General features: G+C 39.9%; 1 protein-coding gene across 1 annotated transcript in view; it reads right to left on the bottom strand.

Moving 5' to 3' along the window:
- Window positions 1–22,586, bottom strand: part of CRYBG3 (crystallin beta-gamma domain containing 3) — an 84,774-nt gene that overhangs the window by 58,920 nt on the left and 3,268 nt on the right. Inside the window, 1 exon segment of the mRNA XM_032678435.1 lies at window positions 10,308–10,386. Within this exon segment, the coding sequence (XP_032534326.1) occupies window positions 10,308–10,386 (79 nt within the window).

Raw genomic sequence — 22,586 nt, forward strand, 5'->3', positions numbered from 1 at the left:
AAACTTCTAAGGAAACTTTCAAAAGTGGGCTAAGTCAAACTCTAGTCTTTTTTCATCCCCCTGTGACAAATTCCATCTTCTGAATGAAGGTGATAACAGTCCAGCTCACAGACGCACCACAATTCTGGCTGCTGTTTTCAATACTAGACAAACTATCAAGTAACATGCAAGCCCGGAGTGAATCTCCTGACAATTAATTTTATCTCACAGGATCTGAGTACTTTGAGCAAGGAAATACAAAACAGAAGCAAGAAAAAAAAATTATTTCCAAAATTTGATAATAAATGAATGATTCACCACGTCAACTTCTAAGTTCTACTGTCACAGTTACTTCTTTCCCTTTGACTTACACCTCGGCATTCTTCAATACCAGTTTTTGATTCAACTTTAAGTGAGGGAGGGTGTTTCTCCCTTGTTCTGTGAGTAGTATCAGTCACACGTATTTGTCTGATTTAAAAGACTATCTCAGAGCAGAAAACGCACACAAATCTTATTCTTTTCTCTGCACATATAATAACCCTTATAAGCTATAAACATTTATATTAAGTATTACAATACCTATGAAGTTAACTAAATGCAGTATTAATTAAAAAAGAAATTATTACATTCAAAATGTGTCAACAGTTTTGTATTATGGGAGGTTTTTTTGTTTATTGTTGTTTTGCTGGTTGGGTTTTTGCCCATTTTTTTAAAACCATCTGTATGCAGGAACTAGTGGCTTGGGGGTATTTTCCTATTAGGAATTGAGACTTCAAATATAACTAAATCTCTACATGCAAAATTCTTCTCTGAGCAGCTCTGAGACACAAGACTTGTAAAGACTGTGCTGCTTATTTGTAAGCATAATTTATGCCCTGCTTGAAAAGCTGTTTTGTAGTCTCTGCTTCCAGAAACAGAAATCTATTTAGACTTTCCTTCCTCTTTAATCTTCCTTTCTTTACTTAACTTTTGGTAACTCAAAAGAACAGGAAGTTTTAATATGAAAGGGTCCTTCCATACCTTTAACCATAAATAGCGTCTTGCATAGGAAAAAGCCCCAGAGAACATTTACAATGTGCTTATTTGAAGATATATGTGGATATTAAGTCCTAACACAGAAACTATGCAAATCCTTCTTTCTTCTCTTCAATATAATCAATCTTACTCTCCATATATTTTCCTTCCTGCTCCACTTTGCCATAACAGACAGCAAGAGCTATTGGTGTTTTATCATTTGCACACAAAATCCCAATTCAGAGTCTGAGCTACTGCTTAGGCATTACACAAGCAGTACTGTTCCTGCTGCAGATTTTGAAGTTTGTATTTTAAGATGATGCCATATTCAAATCACTGAGACAAAAGCACATGATCTTACTGTAGAGCCAGTAAGCCTTTAATACAGCAGGAGCCTTCAGGCACAAGTGCCTGGTGAGAACAGCAGTAAGATGGTAATTCCACGAGCCACTATCACAGTAACTTTCACCTCTCTCTGAGCCTGTCTCTGACAGAAGTCCCCAGCAAACACTCAAGAAAAAAAAAAAAGGCAAGGGCATAGGATACATATAAAGTAATCCTTTCCCTGGTATATCCCACCAGTTTTCAACAGTCCCGGTCTTTAGCTGACCTCAACAAAGCACAGTTGATTCTGTGCAACAATTAGGCCTGAGTAGTGTGTTATTCACCACACTGAAGGAATACCAGTGACTCTGTATTAGCTACACTTCATGTCACCAGTTAAAAAAAAAAAAAAAATCCTCTTACAGTGTCACAGCAGTCTGAATAGTTTCTTAGGCTTACCAAGCAAACAACAGTTTCTGGATAGAAACCTACCTGCCAGATCCCCTTTGAGATCCTTGCTGATGCAAGCAAAAAAAGGTTTCCAGCTGTAGTATTGTCTTTCTGCTCCTTTTGTAACAAACTGCGAACAGATTTCCCCTTTCCTCCCCTTTCCCACTCTCTGTGAGTTCTCCTGCCTGTGACATGTTCATGAAGCTTTAATTAGCTTTTATTCCTTTAGCAACTCGTTACTCCAAGTTTCACTGGGTAACCTGGCCTGACCTCATCGCCGAACCTGCTTTAAGCGGGAGGTTGGACTAGATGACATCCCGGGGTCCCTTCAACCTGAATTATCCTATGGACTTGTGCCCTCATATGCAACGAGGCTGGTGTGGAGGGGAAGTCTGGCAGAGTGTGAGACAGGATTATGACTTGAATCAGGTGACTGAGGAGGCTGCAGTGATAACTGGAGCTGTGCCCATTGTGCGGTCTCACTTCGCCGGAGCAGCCGCAGCAGAGCAGCCTGGCAGTCGGGACCCAGGAGACAAGCCCACGATGCCATGGCTCAGGCATGATTCTTATCTCTGCTAATTTATTCAGTGGTAGACTAGCTATGTTCTCCAGGCTGTAATTTGCTCCTGCCTGTAGCCTAACTGCACCTACACAGTCAGGCACAGGGCTGGCTCCCAGTGTGAATAACCCCCTGGAGCACAGACAGTGCCACAACAGCACCCTGAGCAGGGATTGCCTTCTTCCCTGGTTTGCCTCACACCAGCTGGGAACAGCCACCGTCTCTCAGCAGTTGGGTGCCTAAAGTTTAGACTGCCAGAGGTTCTCATTCAGTGAGGGTTACGTCTGTCTGCCAAGAATGAAATCTCTTTTATTGCCCTAACAAGTGAACGAAATGAAAACATTAACAGCATTAAAACACAGATCTCCGTGAACAAAGAATTAGCTTCCAGCCACGACTGCCAGACATTTCAGATCTCTCTGCCCATGAATGAATGCTCATTACAAAGCAGAAACTGCAGACAGACGCGTGGAGACCTCTCCCAGACCGCCCGTCCTGCTGCACTGGGAGCTGCTGATGGAGAACAATCTGCATGTGGCACGGATACACTCGTGCACTTCAATCACCTCATCCCACCTGCAGCTGTGAGAGAAGATGACCTGCCACCAGAATTTTAGGATCGTCACTGATTCACCCCCAGGGACTTTCAACAAGCCGTTAAACCCCAGTATCCCGATTTATTCATCCGAGAAACAGTTACAGCACTATTCCTGGATTTCTGTTTGCTAGCTTTGTAGAAATCATTTCAGAGTTTCAGATTAAAGTGTTGGATGCACAAAGGAGCACATTTAGGCATTGCTACCTCTAGTTCTGGAAAATTATTTGTGTTCCCAGCCTTAGCTTTGACCTTTCAACACAACTAAGGCAGCTGCATTTCATTTAACAATTATGAGCATCTCATTCAATCTGAACAGTGATATAGTACATTTTGAATGCTAAGCAAAATCCACAGTGAAATACCTGGCAGGCTAGTTCATCCCCACAGTGAGCATGTGCATGTATTCCAGCTGATTTCCCTTCTCAGTGAGGCTAAAGCATCTCTGGTGTAATCTCTCACCTGTTTGCAGTGAGTGGGACACACTGAGGTGCATTAAATCCATGTGTGAAATAAGCTTTTGTTTTTTCAAATACTTTGAGGAAAATGACTCAACCAACAGGAGGCTATACATCTGGAAACCTAATGAAACAGTACTAGATTAGTGAGACAGAGGTTATGAACAAGGCTTGTCTAAGGAAACCAGCATAGCACTAAGAAAAATTCAGGTAAAAGTACTATCAGACAATGAAATACATGACCAGCAGAACCCCCCTAAAAGTCCAGTGTTGCTGGTGTTCATGAGACAAATGGATTTAAAAAACACATAGTCTAAGTGAGGTTTTCCTACTTAACCGAGTAATTAAAAGCAGTGATGGAAATAACACAAGGGAGGGCCATCATTGTAAAAAACTGATTAGTCTTAACTAACTTTTAACTAATCAGAAAAATCAAAAACCACCACAGATTAACAAAGACAGGCTTGGGGGGAGTTTAAGGTGAGCTCAGTATCTCTACAAATAACCAATTAATCTCTGAATATTTTGGCTTTTTAATGCTCTGTTTTCGTTCCACATCCTCCTTTTTCTCTGCTTGTTTTGACATGAAAAAAAATCAGGTCATGACAACCCCGGAAGACAAGAGTAACTAGAAAACTAATGAAATCATGGCATCTTCATAATCAGGACTAAAAGTTAAACAACAGGAAGGGACTTTTAGTTAAACTGTATCAGGTTTGCATTTTAAAAAATAAACCTATTTAAAGTCAATGACTATTTAACATTTGGAAAGACAACTGCCTCTGTTGGAAGTTCAGCACTGGGACTTTAAAAATTTGTTTATCCATTTAAATTCTTGAAAAACCAAGGAGTCATTAATGTATATTTAATTTGTCAGATGAAGAAAGAAAAGATAAAACAAACATTCTCTGAAACTCTAGTGTTCTCCTAAAATCTGGGAAGTATCCAGAGTCGCCTTTCATAACAAAAGAACAACAGACAAGGTGCAAGGGTGAACACTTCAAAGGAGACAGTACAGACAGACATAGAGGTATAATTTGAAATAAAGTTTCTGCTAGGTCACCTTTACAGGGAATTGTAAACTTGGTGAAAGTCTCTAGAATGACAAAATCGACTTAATAATTAAAAAAATTCTCTTCACACCATTTGCAGAGTTAATTCAAAAATTCTCCCTTCTGAATTTTCTCCTGGAATTATCGTAAAGCTCTGATTAAAGAATAAAAATTGGTACTCACTTCTCAGTATGCAGCCATCACTTATTACTACAAGGTCTAGTATGGAGCCAAAGAGAACAGAATTTAACTGTCGTATTACTCTTCTTTTCTCTAAAGTACTACACATCCATTGTCTTTTAGTGAAAATATTTTCACACACATGAAATAATTTTTATTCTCTTTTACTTGTCAATTCCTCCAAATATGAAAAAAAATTTTAAAATAAAGGTGAAATTCACCCTTTTGATGCAGAAGGTGTGCAAAAGCAGACAACACACTGGGAATGGGATGACAGAGTGGGATTTCCACCTTAACTTATATTCTATTGGCAGGTTGTAGCATCTGGCATCACACTTCTGCTTCTCATCTGTCTCCTTGCTGGGTTTCTGAGTCAAAAAAAGCAAGGTTTAAAAGCCCTGTTGTTTTTTTTTCTTCACCCATCCTGAAACAAAGTTCCCTGCTCAAGATCCCTCCTCTGAAGAACTAAAGTAGTAGAGAGGGAAGCAATGTTTCAGGATCATCCTTTCTAAAAATCTTCAGGATGACAATGGAATTCACCAGGACCTCAGAGAGGATGATCCTGAAATACTTTCCACAACACATACAGCTCTTAACACCATCAATTGAACAATGGGTCCTGGGAAACCAGAAGGTGCCAGGCACTGACCTATAAAATTCCATTTCAACAAAATTCTACATCATTGCTGAAGAGAAAAAGACCCATCTTCAGGTTCCACAGGAGAAATCTTGTTTATACAAATTCCAAACCCATTTCTGTTTTGCCTTTCATTTGTTGCTACAGGCAGCAACTGCAACAGTTTTTAAAAGTTACTCAGGTTTTTCAAAAATTCATTGTTGGCAGTAGGAATCCATCTCCCTTGACTCTCAAAAGACAAAGAGTCCCTCTCTCTGATTTCTAAGACACGTATTCAGCAGGAATTCACACACAGGCTGAGCAGACATTACTTATATAACATACATAGGAAATGAAGTCAATGTAAAATAAAACCATGACAATATAAAAAACCCCCATGCTATATAGAAAAGCACATCATTAACTAAGACACTAGGTTTAATTTTGATTAAAGTAAAAATAAAACTTAAAATTTTTTAATTTTAAGAGGGACATTCAGTAAGAACAGCTACCTATATTCAGCAAGTTAATGGGATTTTGAAAAAAACTTCTGTGAATGCACACACTGGATGAAAAATTATGTTGCAGAGAACTACAGCACAAATTAGGCTGAAAGGAATGTGGCTGGGGAGGTCATGCAGTCTGTGCTCCTGCTCAAAGCAGCTCCAGTTAGAGCAGGGCTTCATCCAGCTGTGCTTTGTGTAGTTCCAAGAATAAAGATTTTGCAACTTACTTGGGCAACCTGTTCTGATATCAAAACAAACAAACAAACAAACAAACAAACCAAAAAGCAAACAAAGCAAGAAAGAAAAGAATTCTCACAGGTGACTGGAATTTCCCATGTTCCGACTTGCACCCGTTGCCTCTTGTCCTATTTGCTGCGACTCCAAAAAGATCCTGGCTCCATCTTATCACATAATTGCAGTCCTTGCCATCAAAATTTAATACCATGTCTACTGTTTAAATACAGCCATTTATGCTACCTTGAACTGAAATTCATGTGAGAAAGCAGGGCTACACAATAATCTCTTCTCCATGTTCACAGTACACAGCAGTACTTGGCAGGGGACAATTTAATTTGTAGCACAGAAGCTCTAGATGGCATGTTAAGAGAAAGACTTTTTAATTATAAGCTTTATGAAATTGGGAGAACAGTTGTCTGGTGAGGCTGCAGAGATCTTAAGAGATCTCCATCCCTGGAGGTCTTTGAGAACAAGTCAGACAAACTTCTATCAGGTATGACAGAGATACAGAGATCTCACCTTGGGCCAGAGGAGCAGACTAGATAATCTTTGCTGTACTTTCTGCCCCTGAGTTTTCTATGAAGGTTGAGACTGTCTGTGGTTAATTCAGGTGACAAGCACCCAGGTTTGAGCCTGTGGGCCAAATTATAGAATATTTAATGCTACTGAAATACCGCAATGATACATTTGGTACATCATATTTAATGCAACTGAAATACTAAATGATACATTTGGTACATCATATTTGTACTTCCTTTTTTCAAACTTTTGGGTTTGCCTGACAGAGCTCACACAGTGGTTCCCGTGCTGAGATGCTTAGAAATTCCTTCCTAATCAGTTATGGGAGAATGTGCTATATTTAGTACAAATAGGAAACAGGTCAGACTTGTGAAACAAGCACATCGAAGAAGAGTTTTGGGGGATTTCTTCAGAACTGTATCATCTTGACATTCTCCAGCACGTGGCTCACTACAGTATCTGTGCTACTTTATTTAACAGCTGCTCCACACAATCCAAGTAATACTTACATCCCAGCTGCAAATCTCTCCTTTAAGGGCACTACCAAAAGCATGTGAAAGCAAAAGCACACTTCTGCAGGAAGCACTGTTGCAATATTCCCTTTGAAAACAAAGTCCCTGTAGCACTAAAAGTGAGGTTAATGATACACTAATATGTACTGGACGCTATGTAAGGCAGATACTTAGTACACTAAACATGAAGTTCAAGAACAGTTTACATCCACACAGCCATCTGTTCAACAATCACATCGCTCAAATGAAGCCGTTACTCAGAAAGGACACTGTTTATTTACTGCTCTTATTCAAAGAAACAGAAGCAAAACAAAATCTGTAAATAAATAGTGGGAGGGGGTGCAATGAATTAACAGACTTGGTAAATATATTTCAGTAATATTTTCTTGAAAGTGATCAGGTGATGACTGTTAAAGTCCCCTTGGCACAGCGAAATTAGAATTCACGTTTTCAAAAAGTATTAAAATATCTTTTCCTCCCTCTATGAGGTAAATATTTAATTGTAGGGAAAAAATAACAGGGGTAAAGTACAGAACTGGTGTCTAAAGGGCTTAGAAGAGTCAAAGAGATACCTGCCATAGCTCAGCACATTTCCCAGCTCCACTCACCCAGTCAGTTATAATTCAGAAGTTCAACCTTTGCTCCTAAATCAGAGACTCACAGTTCCCCCACTGTTTTGCCCCTGGCCTCCAGCTGAGGGGGCTGGAGAATATACAAAATCACTGCATATATACAAAGTCCATCAGAAGTATAATGGTTCATTAACCTGGTGACAGTTAACACAGGTACAACACGGTTTCACTTTTAGTCACCATCCTCCTGAGAGGACTGGGCAGAAGAACTGTTCAGAAACATGGGCACGTGTGGAAACCTGCCCAAAGCCCATCCAGGCAGGCATATGGATTTAGACATTCTTCACAAAGTACACTTCCCATAATTCCCACTATTTGTCTTTTAGTCCATAGTAACCTTGATGATTCGCTAAAAAAAAATGGAATGTCTTTTCATACCGTAGATTATACCTTTCATAGAATCACAGAGTCATTTAGGTTGGAAACGACCTCTAAGATCATCTCAGCACTGCCAAGACCACAAATAAGACAGTCTCAGTTCCCTCCAACTGCATTCTTGTGATCTTTGCAGAAGACAGCTTATTTTGGCCAATGTCAGGCAACAGACCATGTGGTGTTACCAAAATGCAAGTGTGTGTTGGAGAGAGAAGCGGGAAGAAAAACCAGAAAAATATTTTCTTTAAAAAATGGGGGGTGGAGGGATAGAAAATAAATACTTTCTCCACCTTCTCTAAGTTTTTACTATCTACATGTAATTTCAGTGCACACAAATTATAGTTCAAAAAGTATTCATTACTATGCATACGGAGCTATTCAAGTGTATCACAAGGTTTTTGATCGGCTCAAGAAAGAGAGAACTAAGTTAGACAGGAAGCTCAGTACAGCTCAATAGTCAGCACATTCTAGTAATATGAAAACCACACCTTTTTCCTAAAGCTTATACAAACACCAGGTATTATTTCAAAGAGAATGTAACATTTTAGACTTTAAAACATGGGTCAAAGACAATATAATTAAATAAAAAGTTATGGTAAGACAAAAAGAAGAGATCAGATACTTGGAACAAAACTTTAGAGCACTAATATTGGCACCAACTTTTAGTACAACATTACAAAAGCAGAAGCTCTGAGTACAAAACTTTACTGCAAGGAATTTCGATTCAGCAGGAAAAATTCTGAATTTGGAACTTTTTAAATTAAAAAAAAAAAAAAGGAGATTTAGTTTCTGGCAAGAAAAAAACACTCTTAGGTAACTTAAACCTGCTATGCCCGCTTTGCTCCTCCCACGCTTATTCCTGAAGCCCTAGCCCTAGCCCTAGTTCATACTTCCTTTTAAGCAATTCCTGGTGTAGAAGTCCTGTGCATGCATGCTAAATGTTTCCCCTTCCTCAGTCCAAACCTTCCTCAAAAGGAAAATCTGTTTTAGAAGTTTTCACTGATCTAGCAAAGAAAAATGGGATTTTTTTTCTGAAATGCCAAAATTTTTCTTCTATTGTAGTAGAATCTCCTCTTGTTTATCATAATCCTATCACTTCAAGGCACAAACCCAATAATCTGTGATTTATGGGAATACAGTGGCACTTTAAAGAGTTCTGAACTGACAGAGCTGGCTTGAATCCACAGGGCTTCTGAACAAATATCCCCACATTGTTTTTCGCCTTGATGTAGACAAACCACAGCCAACATGAAATCATTCTTGAGCTAATGACCCTGTTGGGGTCTTTGTAGAGGCAACTGCAATGTCTCTTCACCTTTAGTGAAGCCCAAACAAAGAGTCCCTAGACACAGAGGATGCAGGAACACAGGGATGTAGGAACACAGGGACTGCAGGCCACTTCCTTCTCCCAGGACCATCAGTGCTCAATAAATGCAACACAGGATAGAAATCTTAGATCCAGTGTGGTAAGAATCCTACTGCAGCCCAAATAAATCTGGCCCCTTCTGGAGAAGCAGCCACCATATTATCTGGGTTAAACTAAAACAACTTAGAAAAGGAACAAAAAAAATCAAGCAAAACTGCTTAATGAATGGATCACTCAAATGGCTCTGTGTGGGGCAGGACGCAACAGCAAGTGAAGGCAGCTGTTATCACCAGCGCCTGTCCTGCACATCATTATCCATGGTATTTGACTAAACCTAAACACAACTTCATAGCTGTGTCAGGTGACACAGGAGGAAGCCCTGATCACAGTGGAGCATGTCCTTTTTCTGCAGTACAATGCTTACAGGACAAGACAAGCATGATTAACACGGGTAACCGGCGAGGAACAGCCGACGTGCATACGAATTCCAGCAGGAAGACCTTACAGTGCTTTAGCTGGCAACCAGCAGACCTTCAGGCAAGCAAGGACTTGCTGCTTAGATATTCATAAATTATATAGAAATGGTGCTTTAGAGGAATGCCTGAAAGCACAGTTTGATAAAAACCACCAGCTTTCTTCTTTGCTGGCTAACTGCATATGGAATTAGCACTGAAGTCTCAGCTCTTTCATGTAAGTAAATACGTGAATTTTATTTTAAAAACCTGAAGCACAAGGTAGTTTTTCTGTCTTCTGCAGGTATATTAGAACCCTGGCATAATGGACCCTAAGCTAGAAGATGGAAATACTGGATATGGAAAGTCAGGTGCTAACTCACAGTGCAGGAATACATCCAACATCAGAACTCTAACAAGTAGTCAAAAGCAGAGGTGGCAGGTTTTACCTCAAATAAATGAGAGTCAATAAAAATCATACCTTCAAAAGTGCAGGCAGAGTTGTGCTTTCCTTTTGGTTGCTCTTTAAATTTATGGCTTCACTCCCTTTGTTTTCAGAACTGAAAAACAAAAATATTTTGCAACACTGAGTACTTGCAATATTCATGTCCACTCAAGAGCCAACACAGTATCGTTCGATTTAAACACTAAAGAGTGTTAAAGGGACAGACAGAAGTATTTTCCAAACTGTAGCACATACTCTGCTCATCTTGTGATTGGAAAAAACCCTGCACATATTGTAATTCAAAAAGCCATGCCCCAAAAATCTGAAGATAGAACCAAAATGCCCGTTTATCCTCACACAGAGGTTTTCAAACTCAAGCATTCAGAAATGGCACACTGCATTTTGACTCTTCCACCTGAAAAAGGAACAAAATTCATTTTCTATTTTGTTTGTATTTTTGTTTGTTATTTTGTATTATTTTCTGTGGGAAAAATGATACCATAGTTGATCAATCATCTACTACAGCAGGATTCATTGCCACAGGATTATCTGGCACACCTGGCAGCTGGAAGGGGCACCCCATTCTGAGGACTGTGAGCAAGTGGAATGTACTCATGGCAGATGGAATCATCACAAATCACAGCCACCACATTTAAATGAACATGCCTAATGTGGCTTTGCCAGCAAATGCAGAAGAAATGTTAAAAAGGGGACAAGAGGCATGTTGTTATTACCAAGGAAACACCCACTGTTCCATTTTAAAAGTCAGAAATCCAAAGTCACATATGTCCTTACTGCCAATTCATCTTGGTCAACATTTTCCTCAGAGCCCATCTGAGGGAATCATCTCCTGCATCAACCCCAATTCTTAAAACAATCCTTAAACACAACCCAGCAGAGAACATTTGAATCAAAACCTTCAAGCTACATGCAATTTAGAAGCAAAAATGAATCAAGGAAAACATTAGATTATGTTAACGATACACATCAGTTCCTGCATTGTCACAACATGAAGAAAATTAACTTTGTACCAACATATCATGTGAGAGAGTATTCCAATTAATACGTATTCACTTCAAAAACATTTCTTCATCAATCTCAGGAATTTATCAATTGCTAATGACAAATACACAAGCCCTTACTTCTGAAAGATGCTTAAATACAAACAAAACCCAACTATTTGCATTTTGGTGAAATTCTGCCAGGATCTGGAGAAAGAATTTAGAAGCACGGGTACTCCTACTGCTACTGACTGTAAACCACAGGTAAGTGTATCTCAGTAAGACTTCCTAAAGAAAGGTTTTCTTCCTGTTGTGGATTAGGCATCTGCAATCAACATACTTATATACACACAAAATACAAAAGCCTGTATGACTAAATATTAGTTTTCTTCTCAGCTGCTCAGAGACAGGATTCCCTGAATAAAAATAAGAATAGAACTCTCATGCAATTAGGTTTTTCAAGATATTTCACATCTTTTCAGATAAATCTAAAGAAAAGCTTCTTCCTCCCTTTCATAGATCCTCTTCAAGTTGAAAACCATGTACTTTCACACCACCTTAGGAAATCTTTCATAATGCATTCATAAACACAAAGATGCTTTTTTCAGGGAGACCGTCAAACAGAAAGTCTTGGCTCTTCTTTGCTTCCCCTTGAAGACAGAGCAGGTGAATTAATATTCTAACCTATTAATTTCTTCTGCTGTTAATGTGTTTCATGAAGGAGATGTCACAATCACTCTGGGCAATCCGGCACACTAATAATAAAAGCGTTTCTCTGTACATAACCTATATTCTCCCTCCTAGTTTTTGTTTTGTTGGCTTGAAAAAATAAAAATTAAAAAGTCAACTACCTCTCTCCCACTCACTCAAAAAAAACCAACCACAAAATCAAAAAAAACAAGCCATTCTTCTCAGATCTGCATAGCTTTTCCTGATGCTTATACACTTGACATGAACAGGAATTCCCTGTATTTAAGAACAGAAAAATGATGCAGATCTCCTCCAGACATTCTTCCTGACTTCATGATATCACTCTCTATGAAACTGGTCTGCAGATCACAAATGAGACCCTTGTTCTTGTTAAGTATTACCAGCACAGATTACTAGTGTCCCATTCTTTCATCACTTTGTTTTGCTCATATTCTTCCCTGCACATCATGTTTTTTTCCCAAAAACTTTTTTTTGTTTTCCTACTTCTTGTTTATATTTGAAATATATGTCTGTATTACTTTCTTCTCTCTAGCCAGGCTTGGACAGATTGCTATGAAATTCCATAGCATACATACCAAAACTGGAAGAATGCAATTCAGCAGATAAGCATCTTAAAACCAACAAGTAAGGGGAAAAAAAAAAAAAAGAAATATCAAAACTTTATTTTCCAACATAAAATAACCCTAAACCTGGAAGCAATTCCCCACACCCTTTCATGGTTTATATTCTAGTGTTTCCACATTCCTTAACCTTTTGCTTTAGGGTGTACTTCCTCAACATGCTGACTTTGTCAGCAGAACCAGCTTTAGAAATTTCCACTCCTTCCTCCTCAACCTCAGTTATCTCCTTGCACCCTTAACTCAGCTGAGAAGGGCTCTCAGTAGGGTCACGGTTTTGGATAAAATCAAGGGAGGAGTAGAAGCTTCCATCAGGAAAAATCCAGCCTGTGATTCAGTTTACAGTGCAACACAAATGAAAGGGCAATGAATGACACTCCAGAGGCAGGAACAAGCAAGCAGGGAGCACTGCAGCTCACTCCACCTCTGAGGAGACTTTTTGTGAACCTCTTCTACCCTTAGCCAGGGCCCAGCTTCAAATGGATCTCTGACAGAAACCAAATGACTCATGCTGGATGAATGAAGTTTACAGCACAAAAGCTTGCTTTGCTGGACACAGGCCTCTTGGATTGTTTAGGATAAAACTGTTGTGTTTTTTTTTTTCCCCCAAAGAGTCAAGATTACCTTCTACAGCCTCAACACCACAGACACAGGAGCTGGTGACACACTCAGTCCTTGAGACTGGGGAACAGCCTGGCTGGCTGCTGTTCATTTGGCTCATGTGATGCAACTTATCACTTTCCACTCAAACAATTTTTATGGCTTTCCCCCTTCTCATCGTTGAGTCAATCACTAATCACAAGTTTTGAAACACTGCACAGTATTTTCCCCACAAATTCTCTGCAGAGAAAAATAAAACAGTAAAGTTCGTAGGCCCACACACAAACCTACACTCCCTATTCAAAAAAACCCAAACAACAAACACGAAACGTGTGAGACTAATGTAATTATGCCACACATATTCACATATTTGTACATGTTGCAATGCAAACCCACACTGTCCACCCGTGATCACACACTGGTGGAATCTGCTGTCCTGAGAGATATGGATCACACAAGGAGTAAGGTTAGGCCCCTGAACTTAAGGAAAGCTACCTTCCAGCTCTTCAGTGAGACAGTCAATAGGATGCCCTGGGGACTGCCCTCCGGGACGAGGGAGCGGATCAGAGTTGGCATGTCTTTAAGGAAGTCTTCCCTAGAGCACAAGAGCCAGCAATCCCCAGGAGCAAGGAATCAGAGTAAGAATCAGAGCTGGAAGGCTGAGTAAGGACCTGCTGGTCAGACTGAAGGGAAAGAAGGAAATGCACAGGTAATGGAAACAAGGACAGGTCACCTGGGAAGAGTAAAGAGATGAAGTCCAGTTGTGGTGAGGTGAGGAAGGCAAAGGTGAAGCTGGAACTGAACCTGGCAAGGGACACAAAGAACAACAAGAAGGGCTTCTACAGGTATGTCAACAAGATAAGGGAGGTCAAAGGTATATCCTCCTGATAAACAATGCTGAAAAACAATGAATGAGGAGAACTTTTTTCTTCAATCTTCAATGGCAACCTCTCTTCCCACACCTCTCAAGTCAAGGGACAGCAGGATGTGAACTTGGGGAGCAAAATCCCTCCCACTGTAAATAAAGATGAGGTTCATGGCCACCTGAGGAACCTGAATGTACATAAGTCTGTGGGACTCAATCAGATGCAACTTAGAGTCCTGAGGGAATTGGCTGATGGAGCTGCCAAGGTGCACACTATTTGAAGAGTCAGGTGAAGTCCCAAGTGACTGGAAAAAGGGAAACACTGTACCCAGCTTTAAAAAGGGTAGAAAGAAGGGCCCTGGGAACTACCAACCTGTCAGCCTCACCTCTGTGCCTGGGAAGATGGAGCAAATCCTCCTAGAAACTGTGCTAAGGCACATGGAGGACAGGGAGGTGATACAGCCAGCAGAGCTTCACCGAGGGCAAGTCCTACCTGGCCAACCCAGTGGCCTTCTGTGATGGAGTGACTGCACCAGTGGACAAGGGAAAGGCTACAGATGTCATTTACCTGGGCTTCTGCAAAGCCTTTGACATGGTCCACTACAACATCCTTTTCTCCAAATCAGGGAGAGATGGATTCAATAGGTGGGCTGTTAGATGGATGAGAAAGTGGTTGGACAGACACATCCAGAGGGCCGTGGTCAACAGCTCAGCTCCCCACGGACATCAGTGACGAGTGGTGTCCCTGAGGGGTCCACACTAGTGTTATTTAATCTCTTCATTAATGATACAGATGAAGGGATCAAGTGCACTCTCGGTAAATTTGCAGATGACACCAAGCTGAGTGGTGCTCTTGCCACACCTGAAGGACAGGATGATATCCAGAGGGACCTGGACAAGCTGGAGAAGTGGGCCCATGGGAACCTCACGGGGTTTAACAAGACCAAGTGCAAGGTGCTCCACCTGGGTTGGGGCAACCCCCCCAGTATCAACGCAGGCTGGGGAATGAAGGCATTGAGCCCCATCCCTGGAAGTGTCCAAGGTTGGATGGGGCTCTGAGCAACCTGGTCTAGTGAAAGGTGTCCCTGCCCATGGCAGGGGGATTGGAATAGATGATCTTTAAGGTCCATTCCAACTCAAGCCTATGATACAATTCTATATTCAGAGATGAGTGAACACAGCTATTAAGATATGACATTCACACTTGAAAGTAATTCTTGGGAAATATGTATGACATTTTGTATTTATGCTAAAAATTATCCATTCTTTATTTTTTTTATAAACCCATGCTACCCTACTAGCTAGATGTTATATTTCCAGAGACTGTATTCTAAGGGGCTGGTTTTTGTTTGGTTGGTTTTTTTTTCTACAAAACAATCTCTGCAACTAAATATTGTTACAAACACTGAACTGGTAGTTGTATGATATCCCACCATCAAATTCTTATGCTTTTGCTAAGACCTGAAAACAACAGACTGGTAATACACACAGGCTCACTGTGAACTAGGAATTCCACCTCCCATTTGGACTACATCTGTGTTTTTAAAGTTTGCCTCCACAGAGTTTCATCCTTGCTTTAAGCTTTTCCAGCCTTTTTTAAATGCTTTACCAAGAATGCTATCTCCAGTTCAGCACATCTAACTTTAGGTTTGTGCTTAAACCTGGCTTTGCCCAATCAGCCAGACACCTCTCAGAGGGCATTTCACACTGGCCAAATTAGGAAGATGAATGAGCCTTCAACTCTGTGCTTCATAAGCTACTGCTGTTACACTATATACTCAGCAACAGGTATCCATTAGCCCAAGTTTTGAATCTATTTTGTACTTGCTTTTAAGATGTGAAAGGGCAAAGCATGACCCCAAGAAGACAGAAAACACCTCTGCCACACCAACTTGCTTCCATGGACTTCTTAATTATACAGGCAGTCATTTACAAATTGTCACCACCAGCTGCTTACATATTTAGACAGATAGTACTTTCATTTTATAGATTAAATAACACTCAGAGTAAAGAAACTGTCACAATTGAGACTAGAAACCAAGCCTCTCAACTCTCAGATAAGTAATCTACTGCCCTTCTGTTGCTATTTCTGCCAGACATTCCCTTTTCCCTTATGTATTAGTGCATCCAATATGGATGGGTTAATCTTAAGTGAAGGTTTAGAGGAAGGTTAGAGGGATTTCTTCTCCTCAGTTGTCTGGCTGCTCTTTCTACTGCCTTGCCTGCATGCCTACCCTGATTAGCATCACTCTTATTCTCTAAATAATCAAGATTAAACTTAAGCTACAAAAGATATGTTCTGAACAAACCTTTCTTTGTGTCATTTTTTTATTGCTTTTTGTTTCTCTGCAGCTGAAAATCTGTTTTGACCTTTCTGTAATACTTGGACAGGTGGTGTCTGAATCAGAAGCAGGTTTGTGGGCCAAGTTTTTAATCATTACACTTTGGAAGGAGAGGTTAGAGATTCTTATGGAGGAGACTAGTTCACATTCTACATTGTTGCTCACACACAAAGAGATTACCTGAGGGATTATAGTCAAGAAAAAAAAATTTAATGGGGAAAATTTAAGCACACAGTTTGCAAGATCTTTTCCAACTGGCTCTAAAAACAGACCAAGACAATTACAAACAATCACATCTTCAAAAGGCCCTCAGAGCACCTCTCTATGGTGCAAGAAGTTTGTTTCCTCCATCCTCGTCCTTCATAACAATCCCTCAGAACTTGCAAATTAAAAGCCCATCCCCTTCTTCCTTTATTAATCCACCCCACCCACATTATGCACGCAGCAGATTGTCAGTGTTGTGGTAGATAAAAAAAAAATAACCTGCAGGAAACACACAAGTGTAATAAAGCACAAACACACAAGTTTTTATTAGACTGACCAGATGCAGGGTTCTCCAAACTGAGTTAACTGCTGTGACATTTTAGGTTCCTTTTAGGAGGAGAAGGTACAGGCTGCCCGTTGCTTTTTGAGAAGGGGGAAATTAATGGGCACTCCCTTAAGGAAACAGGGTCAGCTGGCTAAAGCTCACCTCGGCAGTACTATGGGACAGCACTTTTGGGTGTTGATCCACCCTCCTTCTCCCACAGCTTTGCAGCAAAGTCTCTTCCAATGCAGCAGCTCCAGCATTTACTTCTCCCACAGTCCAGCTATGACCAGACAGGAGAGTGCTCCAGCATTTTGCCACTTCTCTTTCCCTCTCTTCAGGGGCAGATGACTCCCTGAGTTGTCAAACCCTCTTTGTCACCACACCTGGATGGCTGCCATTATTTGCTTTTAACTGTTCTTCTCTTCAGATTAACTCAGAAACCTTTAATGTGGTGACTTGCAATGTTAAGAGAGTAAGCAATGCCTAACCTGAGAGATGCTCCAGGGTGGCTTTGGTGACAAAATGCTAACAAACTAAGCCTGACCTATACATACAGCTGCCTATCCAGGTTTCATGACCTCACTTGTGACATCTTCTTCCCAATACTTTTAAACAGTTTTCCTGAAGATTTCTTTTTTTTTGAATTGCTGATAAAATTCACTCTCCGCTGGAGTCTTCACTGTCCTTTTTAGGTTTGCTTTCTAGCTATTTTCTTTATTTCAGCATTTTGGGGCGTAATGCCAGTTCCTAACCCCTGCCTTTTCTTTCTTTTGGAACAAACCTAACACCCCTCTCTGGAAAGTACCTTGTTTGGTTTTGATGTCATGACTTCTTTTCAATTTTACTTAGTGCCAACAGTTACACGTTCACTGCTGACCTTCCAGAAGGATATTTCAATGGAGAAACAGAGATTGCTAAACAGGATCTCATTACCTAGCACTTTAAAATCCATCTATGCAAGAGTCTCCCTGAAGAATGTAAATGAGTGGAAAACCACAAGTCTAATAACACTATCAAAGACCCCCACGAAGGACAAGACCCCCACGAAGTTTCAGCACATTACAGGGATCCTGCGTGTGTTCTCAAAGGAGACAGCTGCGTTATAGATGCTGTGTCTCCAGGCCTCCCGATTTGAGGCCAGAGTAGACCAGTTATGGTGATCAATATGGCCAAGGCTGAGATGTTGTTTCAGGGAGTCCTTGAATCTTTTCTTCGGGGCTCCTCTCTTGCGGCAGCCAGTGGCAAGTTCACCATAGAGCAAGATCTTAGGGAGGCGGTGGTCCTTCATCCTTGAGACGTGCCCTGCCCATCGCAGCTGTGTTCTCATCAACATGGCCTCAATACTTGTGACTGCTGCTTGCTCAAGAACAGATGTATTGGTCACATAATCTGACCGGTGATGTTAGGATCAATGCCATGTTTATTAACTTCTCAGGTCACCCAGGAGCATTGGAAAGTCAACTGTTCTATCCTTCCCCTTTAATCTAACTAAAGGCAAGAGATTTTTAAGGGAAACACCTTACTCTAGACACTGATGTCACACCTGTGAAGCCAGGAGAACTACCAGAACTTAAATACAAAGATAAGTCAATTTTTTAAGAGTCAAACTTCTGGCACGTATTGAGCAACAGGAGTGAGGGTACAGGAACCATTTTTTAAATTAATTGAAAGGAAAATGTTACTGTGAAGCTCAGTGGCAACAAGACGTGAGGAAACCAATGAATTCAAAAAACCTGCGTTGTGCATCAAGTGACAGTTAAAATACGTTAGTATTTAACAGAAAACTGCCAGCATTTTAACACAAAAAAATGAACTTAATTAAAACCTCTTTCCTCCATTCCTCTTCCCCCAAAACCAGAATATTGCCCTTTTTGAAAAGTTTCAAAATGAAAAATTTCAGCAAGATTCCCGAGGCTAACAGTGTTCCTGGGAAACCAAATAGCAGCAGTGACAAAGTCTGCCTCTAGTCTCTGGCAAGGCTGTTGGGGCTTGTCTTCAAGAGAGAGGGAGTGTTTGCACAGAAATTTGAATGTGAAGTTTCTGGCTCCTGTTTCTGTCCCTAAGCTTAGGCCACACACACAGGAGAGAAGTGAACATATTAAGACAAATGGAAATTACAAAACCAGTTAGTTTTTAATAACAGGCTTTTCACAGCAGTTTGAAATTAGAGGGTCAAAAGAAAGCAAAGGTGCTATTTCTTTGAAAACAAATAAGAAGGGAAGTAGAGGAAAAGAAACAGAAAGCAGAGAAAGGTAAAGGAGGAAAAAATGGAACCAGGAGGAAGCGAAGGCAGGAACTTAGGCAAAAGTATTACAATCACTGATTAATTTAAGTGTTGAAATAGCACAAAATGTATTATATTCAACTAAACCACCCTACTTTGAAACTGGTTTGATTACAGACAGCATTGAGCAATTTAGATTGTTTTAACTGAAACAATTTTTCCTCTCAGACCTGTTTATCCCACTTATTTACATACTGTTCTTTGCTTGTGCAGCAAAGCTGGGTCAGCTTCATGTTCTGCATTAGCAGTGCTGTGTCACATAGTTTCTGTGAGCTATACAAAGTGTGTTATTATTAAATGAAGACTAAAGTAAGCAACTAAAAATATCATGGAAAACGAAGATACTATAAAATCACACAAGCCACATTTTACTACGAAAATTTACATTAAAAATTGCAAGAACCAAACCACGTCTTTACACTGAACATGTGCCTTTAAGTTTAAGGGCTAGAACTAAGTGAAATTAAGTATGATGGGCAACAATCACCCTTGCTAAATAACTTAATCCGTTTTGCATGTGAGGGAACTGAATAGCCCTACAAAGGCCAGAGAAAAGAAATATAAATGTTCCTGAGCAGAGCTTACTCCAGTATTGGGCAGCACGATTATACCAGATTACATCAAGGTTTTTCTTCTGGCATCTGTCAACCATAGTAACCAACATTAACGCAGAATCTGCTCCCTATTTGCCAGTCTGATTGGTTAGATAAAGTTTCCAGCATTCCTATGAAAGAAATATGTTACTAGTCACTAACACATAAGCTTGGTGTAGTATTAGGAACAGATTCACATATTATTTATTAAGGTTAAAATAATAGAAAATAGAACTGTTTTCAAATGGCATGTTTGCAGGGTTGGGGATCAACGGTGGTACTTAGAAAACGGTATGAAAATAGGAGATATTAAAAAAAAAAAATTAATCCAGGAAAGCTTTAAAGCAGCAGCAACTGCTGTCCTGATAAACAGAGCATAAGAGAATTTCAAAAAGATGTCATTAAGAAAAAACAAGCAAGAGAGACTGGTGTCACCAGTAAAATGCAGCAAGCTCTTCCAGTCAGGCTGGAGTAGAAAAACTCTTGGTAGAGGCACACAGGGTTATTACCTCAACACAAGAAAATACTCCTCAGAACTCCCATCTTTTACTCACAAAATATACATCAGGAAGCATCCTACAGACACTTTCCAGTCATTATCAAAGTTCCCTCTTTTGTTTTGAGAGCATGTGTTTTCCATTCAACCAAAACAAATTTTATGGCTAAATTTGCAGCCTGTAACTGATGATTAAAAACAAAGTATGTTGTCACAGCAATTCTTTCTGCCTCTCCTCTTCGTGAGCTCACAAGAAATACTTCTTCCTACACTTTTTCCCAACGCAAGACTGTCCACAGGTGAAGTGCAGATCCACACAGCGTTCACACACTTAGGCCCAAAGACCTCCAAGCTGCTTAAGCAGATACACTGCCTTCAGTAAAATATTTTGGCAACTTAAGAAACAGTGGAACATTTAGAAAACCAAGGCTCTATTTCAAAACAAGGCAAGTCACGAAAATGCATTAACGCAACACAAATAGAGGCTACATTGAGACTCTACTTCATGTCTCAAAACTGACATGAGAAAGTGAAGTGACTAAGGAAACAAACATTCCTGACCTTATGTCTTCAAAAGTGATACCGTAAAGTCATTTAGAAAAGATAAAAATTGTATTAGAAATTAAAATTAATATACCAGAAGAATCAAGGTATTACCATCCCCTGAAAAGCTCAAGAAACACAGTTCTGTGCTACTGTCTGCAAGGATAATAGTATATACTAACTGAATCATATGAAATCCAAAAGCCCCTCAGAAATTGAAAGCAGTAATTGGGTTTCCATCCTTTTAAGAAGTTACGATAATTAGAAATACAATCCCCACAGCAATATGTTTCTGAATCTTAATCTTTTTCCACCTGTGAGCCTTTTGTTAAATAGAGGAGACGACCGAGGACTTTTCATCTTTGCAAAACTGTTCCTTAAAACCACAGACTTGTAGCTGTTTTGGAAATATTTCTGCATTAACTCTGGCACTTACACCAATAACTGGAAAGGAAACAACGCTGTTAACATTTAAAATAGTGGAAAAAATGTTGCTTTGTTTCTTCCAAGGAGCCCTTCTATTATAATTAAAACACGAGTAACTCAAGTAACATTTCCTTCAGGAAATGTCTCTCACACACAGGGCCAGCTGCTGGCCTTGCTCCTCCTGGTCTCAGTCCCACAAGACATCCAGGTATGTGCTTCATTCTAATCAAGCAAATAGTCCCACTATAGTGCACAGAACTATTTATCTGTTTAATTAAAGGTAACTGCTTTGGTACCCTGCTGAATCAGGGCTTTTCATAATATTTTGAATTACCCTGCAATGAAAGTCATAATAGGAAAAATATAAGATGCAAAAAGAAAAAAAACCAAACAAACAATAATCCCCAAATTACCAAATGTGCAGAAAATTTTCATAATGCATCTTACTTAGACAAGTGTAATTTGGATTCTTCTATACAGTTGGAGTATTCCCCTTGCTGGTTCCACAAACCATAATCCCTCATGTACACTCATATATATAAATTAAATTTTAACAACAACACAAAGAATTCTGCTCTGGTTTTCGAAAGAAAAAGATTCTTTATTAGAAAGCAGAGGTTGATTTTTCCAGCAGACAATGGATTTCTTCAAAGATGCTAATGGTATCTGAATCAAAACCAGCCAGGAGGTAGTAATTTCAGAAGAACTAAGTTTGAAATTTATTACTCCCTTTTCAATCAATTTCCAGCAGTCCCCCAAATGCAGTTTTTACAACTACAAAAATACATGTTCTTTGTAAACAAGAACAATGACTGGCAGTCCCAAAGGAAGAAAAAGGCTCTCTAATCTCTCCTCAGGCAGAATAAACAAAGTTCTTCATCTCTGAAAGCTCTTAGTTAGAAACTAATGGATGAATGGAACAACAACCTCAGCCTGAAAAAACCCTCTAATAAACGGACTCCCAAAGCCCCTCTCAAACCAGATAAAAGATCGCTCTTCCCTGTTTGATGTCCCTGGAACACTTCAGCCATGCAGAAGAAATATCCTGATAAACCCAAGGCCAACTTGCACTGGTAGTTATGTGACCAACCAACAGCACTTGGAGAGAAAAAGATAAATCTGAAATGAACTTGCTAAACACCATATGGGATAACTTATAAAATACACCCATAGTTTAAAGGACATTTTGATGGTAGCTCAGTGAAAAGTGTTACACCTCAATAGCAGCTTCTAATGTGACTTGAAAGGTCACATTTATTCGCAAAAGAAAAACTGCTCATCCACAGAAGTTATATATCTCTCAAAGAA

The sequence above is a fragment of the Chiroxiphia lanceolata genome, chromosome 2 (genome assembly GCF_009829145.1).
Source record: "Chiroxiphia lanceolata isolate bChiLan1 chromosome 2, bChiLan1.pri, whole genome shotgun sequence".
NCBI classification, from domain to species: Eukaryota; Metazoa; Chordata; class Aves; order Passeriformes; family Pipridae; genus Chiroxiphia; species Chiroxiphia lanceolata.